Source organism: Neovison vison, chromosome 1, assembly GCF_020171115.1.
Source record: "Neovison vison isolate M4711 chromosome 1, ASM_NN_V1, whole genome shotgun sequence".
Classification (NCBI taxonomy): domain Eukaryota; kingdom Metazoa; phylum Chordata; class Mammalia; order Carnivora; family Mustelidae; genus Neogale; species Neogale vison.
The window spans coordinates 118,974,683-118,980,793 of record NC_058091.1 but is presented as its reverse complement, the minus strand read 5'-3'; the positions used below and the strand labels follow the sequence as shown (position 1 = coordinate 118,980,793).

General features: G+C 56.9%; 1 protein-coding gene across 2 annotated transcripts in view; it reads left to right on the top strand.

Moving 5' to 3' along the window:
* Positions 1–473: 473 nt before the first annotated feature.
* The window catches only part of ITPR3 (inositol 1,4,5-trisphosphate receptor type 3), a 65,725-nt gene continuing 60,087 nt past the window's right edge, over positions 474–6,111 (top strand). For both annotated transcript variants that reach the window (XM_044255162.1, XM_044255155.1), the window contains exon 1: positions 474–817. In XM_044255162.1, the coding sequence (XP_044111097.1) occupies positions 729–817 (89 nt within the window). In that variant the 5' untranslated portion in view covers positions 474–728. The remainder of the gene's footprint in view (positions 818–6,111) is intronic.

The following is a 6,111-nucleotide window of genomic DNA, read 5'->3' as shown; positions in this document are numbered from 1 at the left end:
GACGCTCTCGGGTCTTCCGCGCGCGGCGGGAGGGAGCGCCTGCGGGGGCGCCGGACCCCGCACCGCGCACCGGCTCTCACCGACCCGAGGGCAGAGGAGTAGACAGCCCAGGGAACCCCGAGAGCCCAGAAAGCCCCCAGCCACGGCTGGGTTTCCTGGGGATGGCGGTTCCGCGAGTCTGTTTGGGAACTCGCTGGAGCTGGAACTCTGAACCGGGGAGCCCGCAGGAGCCCCAGGGCTCCTCGGAGTCGCGCGGGTCAGGAGGCCCGTCCGTGCACGGGAGGCCTGGCCCTGGACCCACGAGGGGCGCAGCGCACAGGGAGGCGGGCAGGCGCACATGGGTGCCGGCGGGCCGGCTGTGGCGGGGTGCGGGGGGGCCGGGGTGTGGCTTCCCCGCCTCCCGGGCGGGATTTGCATGTGTGTGTGGCGGCCCCAGACTTCCTGCTCCTTCTACGCTGCAGGTACGCGCGGGCCGGGCCGGGCGGGCTGGCGGCGGGCGAGCCGAGACGCGGGCACCTCTTCACCCGGACGCCACCAGCGGCTCCCGGGCCGCCCCGCGCCGCCTTCCGCCCCGGTGGCCGCTAGCCCGTCCCGGCCGCGCGGAGCGTCCTGCTCGCGGGTGGGGGCGCGCCCCTCCGGCCTCCGCGGTCATCTCCGTCCTCTGCACCGAGCCTGGCCGCGCGCCCCTTGGCGCCCTCACCGCCCCGGGTCCCCGGCGGGCCGCAGTCATGAGCGAGATGTCCAGCTTTCTCCACATCGGGGACATCGTCTCCCTGTACGCCGAGGGCTCCGTCAATGGCTTCATCAGCACTTTGGGGTGAGTGAGCCGGGTTCGGGGGGGGGGGCGGGGGCAGGGAGGGGGCGCCGTGGGCCCTGGTGCCACTTGCGTGCGTCCTGCCGCCGCCCCCCCATAGAGAACCTGGAAGTCCCCAACTTCAAGGAGCGGGGTAACGGCTCGCCTCCGTTTTTTAGAGAAAGGAAGTTCAGTGTTTGCCCAGGTAGAAGTCGGGGACCCTGCGGGAGTTGGTAGGGGACACCCCTCCGCGAAGCCTTCACCCTCATGCGCTCGCCCTTCTTCCGAGCTGGAGGAGAGGCCGAGACTTCCTCTGCAGGTGGTCCCGGGGCGGGGCAGGTGGGCGGCTGGGGCCTGAGTTGGGGAAAGGCATCCGGGCCTGGACGTGACTGGCTCTGGGGGTGGGGCGGAGCAGTGGGGGAAGGCAGGCTCACCACGGAGCCCGGAATCCTCAAGTTATGGTCTGGCCCGTCACACCTTTGAAGGGTCGCACCTTTCTTTCCCTTTTAGCTCTTTGCTGCCCTGCCCCCTCTTCAGTAGGAGTGCCTTCTCTGGCCCTCCCCAAGCAGGAGTCCCAGGTCCTGGCCCGCTGCTCCTCTCCCCGCCTCTCCCTGTCAATTTCCTGCGCGGCTCATCTGGCGCCCCTGGGTCCCCGGTCCCAGGATCTAGCGAGCACTTTACAAACATTAATTAACTCTGGCCGTCACCCCCCAGGGTCTGGCTAGCAGGGAATTTATTCAAGTCCCCGGAGAGGGCTAGGCCTGAAGCAGGCCTAGGGCAGGAAAGGAATTAGGCTGAGCGAATAGGTTTATCTTCAAAGGAGCAGTTGGGTGAGTGGCTGGGGGTGGGGGTAGAGTGCTTTCATTACCTTTCCAGCCAACCTCCAGGGCACAGCCTGCTGCCTTTGTCCCATTTTCAGTCTGGGGACTTGGATTAAATTGTCTCATCCCCACCACACCCAGCTGTCCTTTGGGATAAACCCACCCTCTTCTGTTCCCCCTACTCATCAGGACACCAGCCAGTCACAAGGTGTGTTCTCTTGGGGGTGGGGGTGCTTTGGAGGACCAAAAGTCTGACTCTGGACCTGGCCGGGCCTCACCCTGAGCCTGAGAAGTGGGAGTCACCTGGCTCTCGGTCTCTCCCAGGGTTGTTGGGAGTTTGGTTCTAGTCCTGATGGAAAGGGAGTCCAGCTGGCCAGTGGGGGTTGGAGGGCTGGCTCTGCCAGCAGGGGATTCTGACTGGGAATTCCAGCATACCTGCTCTCCTTATCTCAGCATCCTTTTTGACTCTCTCATTCCCCTCCCTATTCAGATGTGGAATCCCCAGCCACAGGTCATCCCCCGCACCCCATTAGATTTGACTGATCTGGCTCATTTCCGCAGAGGACTGGGCTGGAACCACATGTGGGCCAGCATCTGTGCAGGCCTCCCACAGAGCGCTGACCAGGGTGTCCCGCTTCCAGGCACACAGTAGGCACACAGTAACCCCCCTGATGATGCCGAGGGAAGCGGGGGGTGGGGTGGGAGGCTGTGGGGGAAATGGGGGGAGATGGTGGAAGCCGCCCTCCCTCCTAGTGTCTGAACGGCACTGGCAGCTTTTGGGAAATGATCAGCTTCTCTGTTGCTTAGAGCCTGGGTCAGGGCTGAGCACAAAGTGGGTGATTTTTAAAGTACGCGTGAGATCTGTTAGCATCCGGAGACGCACGGGAGATTCTGTCGTCTCTCAACGTAGCTTCTTCCTGCCTTGGCCCTTCCTGCCCCCGGAAGCTGCTTCCTCCGGTCCATTTTGACCCTGGGGCAGGACCTGGTGACCCCTGAGAGGGCTTCTTTCCGGGGTGCCTGTTCCCTGTGCAAACACCTCTGACAGCTCCTGACTTTCCACTGAAGGATGCCCGTCTCCCAGCTTAGAGTTCTAGCACACTAACTTAATTTTCTATTTTTTCCCCCCACCTTCCCTTTCACAGCCTCTGAAGCTCTAGGTGCGTGAGGCTACTCTGATTCCCGGAACCTACCCCAGGCTCTAGGTCTCTTTACCTTTGCTCCTGTGTTGCCCCCGCCCTTCAGCCAGCCTCCACCTGGGTAAATCTGACCCACCCTCTAAGACCTAGTCTAAGTGACCTCTTTTGAGAGATCCAGCTCCTCCTCTCACAACACGGCAGTTAACCCTTCTTCTTCTGTGCTTTGCACAGCTTTGCACAGATTTCTCTCTGGTATTGTGTTTTTTTACAGTTAGTTGCAGATTTCTCTGTAGGGCCGTCCAATGCTGGGCCATTTGCCAGGATTAACTAATTTATTACATCGTTCATCCACTCAGCGTGTCCACAGCCAGTGTACTGGGCACTGAGGACTTGGTGGCGACTGAGGGAGCAGTGTGTCCCACCTTCTTGGAACTTAGAGTCAATGAGAGAATGATTTCTAAGCCCTGCTGAGTCTTTGTTACTCGAAGGGTGGTCCGCAGTCCAGCAGCATCGCCATTCCCTAGAAGCTTGCTGGATAGACAGGATCTCAGACCTGTGCCCATCCCTCAGAACCGCACACTGATCCCTGTGGGATTTGGTGCCTTAAAGTGTGAGCTGCTTTGCTCTAAGTCAACTCTGTGCCCCATCCTTGCCAGCATCTGTCTCCCTTCCTTCCCTTTCCTCCTCTTCCCTTCCCTTCCCTCTCCTCTTCCCTCCTCTCCTCTCCTTTTCCTCCCTCCCTCCCTTCCTTGATTTTTGAGAGCCAGCGAGCCTTGGCCCAAGCAGGGGGAGGGGCAGAGGGAGAGGGAAAAGCAGACTTCCCACCGAGCAGAGAGCCTAATGTGGGGTTCAGTCCTAGGCTCTGGAATCATGACCCGAGCTGAAGTCAGACGCTTAACTGACTGAGCCACCCAGGTGCCCCACTCACCAGAATCTTTCTGCCTCTATCCTTAACTCTGGTCCCCATTGGCCTTCATCCGGCTCATGTCTGTTAACCCTAGAGGCTGATTTGACTGAGGTCCCAGGCTAGCCCAATACTTGGTGTCCAAGAGGTGCCCATTAAGGGCTGGATGAAATGAATGTGTTGAAGACCGTGGGGTGGCCTTGGCGGGCAGAGGGGCTGGTCAGCTGGGAGATGGAAAGGGGGTTGTTGGTGGAGCAGGGAATCTGAAGCAGCCTTCAGACTCTGGCCAGACTCTACGGGGAGAAGCAGAGGAGGCCAGTTTGACCTGCCTGAATAATTCGAGCTCCTGGGGAAGATTGTACATTAACTCTGGGTTGGAAGGGTGGGAGGGTCTGGGCAGTAGATCCTGGAGCAGGTCGAGACCTCGGCGGGGAAGGGAAAGCAGGCCCACGCCTGTTCTTGGCAGGAGAGTGTGGCCAGGGCCACTGGCTCACACCTCACCCTGGGTGGAAGGCAGTAGAGGCCAGGGCTGGAGTGACTGATTGGGGCCAGGGAAAGGTGGAGGATTCCGTGTGGCTCCTGGCCACATCTGTGTGCAATATGTGGCCTGGGCCCCTCAGAGTCTGATACCCAGTTCTTTGAAGATTTCTCTTCAAGGCCTCTCTCGCGGAGAGAGGGGTGGGCCCCAGCCCATAGTGTGTAAGTTGGGGAGTGTAGGGGACCTGGGTTTTGAGGCTGAGCTCCCAACATTTGTCAGAGTGCCTCGGAGCACCATCTGGAGGCTCTCGGGCCTTCCGGGCCTGTATCTCCAAGGGTTGGGTGATCACAGAGCATAAGATCAGAAGGGTCCCCTCCTCCTTGGGCTTCCCTGTCCACCTTCCAGCCTGATTCACTTCCTCAGGAGGGTGGGCCCTGGAGGCCAGCACCCAAGAAGGGAAATGTGGTAAATGTAGACGAAGCCTTGGGTCCCCAGGGTCAGAACCCTTGAGCTAGTAGTCCCAGGGGTGAGGCTCTCTGCTGCTTTGTCACTAACTTGCTGGGTGATTTTGGCAAGGCCCTGCCTTCTCAGAGTGTGTTTCCCTCAGCCTGGATGTCCTCTAGAGGTGCTCTGTTTGCACCGAGAACCCCCTGGGATCTTTAAAAAAATTTCAGCTTCTGAATCCCAGGTCTGACCAACTGCATCAGTATTTCTAGGGCTCTGAGGGTTGGGTTTCTTAAAAGCTCCCCGGTGATTTTACCTGGGGTGGCGCTTGCTGATCTAAGGGCCCTCGGTGGCTGACAGGCTGTGAGGAGGCCTACCTGTTAGATCCACCCGTCCCTTGGTCCAGAGAGCCCATCTTTTAGCCCTCATCAGACTTCAGTAAGTCATTCAACAAACATTAACTGAGCACCTACTTTGTGCCAGGCACCTTTCTAGTCATGGGGGAATCCGGAGTAACCAAGATAGAGTTCCAGCCCGTTCTAGTCTCTACACAGGGGAGCTGGGTGAGGAGGTCTGTAAGGGCCCTTTGAGTCTGAAGTCCCTGAGATACATAAAATCCCTGTGGTGTGGGGGTGTGGGGAAAGGCACTGACCCTCGGTGCAGACTGCATTCCTGGGGCAAATTTCAGACTTGTCCTTGGCTTTCTTTTCATTGTGATTTTCCTGGAGAGGCTGGAACTCCCGCTGTCCTGTGCCCTAAGGCAGGGTCTTGACCGCAGCTAGGCCTAGTTACACAACTCGTTTTTTTTTTTTAAAAAATACATATTTGGGAGCACCTAGGTGGCTCAGAGGGTTAAAGCCTCTACCTTCAGCTCAGGTCATGATCTCAGGGTCCTGGGATCGAACCCCGCATTGGGCTCTCTGTTCAGCAGGGAGCCTGCTTCTCCCTCTCTCTGCCTGCCTCTCTGCCTACTTGTGATCTCTGTCAAAAAAATAAATAAAATCTTTAAAAATACATATTTTGGAGGGGCGCCTGGGTGGCTCTGTCAGTTGAGTGTTTGACTCTTCACTCAGCTCAGGTCTTGATATCAGGGTGGTGAGTTCAAGCCCCAGGGCTTGAACACAAAACCAAAAAACACACACTTAAAAAAAAAAAGTGTTTTTTTTTTGGTCAAAAATAATGTGTGTCCCATGGAGAAAACTGGAAAAATGCAAATAAAAAATTATTTGATACTGCTGTGACTTATATGGACATTCTTTTTAAAAAAATTTTTTTTATTTTTTAATTATTTAAAAAACATACAATGTATTTTTATCCCCAGGGGTACAGGTCTGTGAATCGCCATGTTTACACACTTCACAGCACTCATCATATATGGACATTATTTATGTGGATGTCCTGGGGTGGTTTTTTGTTTTTTTTGGTGTGTTTTTAGTTTTATCTACACAAACATTTACAAATGATGTCAGATGGCAAATACGGCTTTGTATCCTGTCATTTTGGGGAGATACATTAGGCTCTATTTTCCTACACCA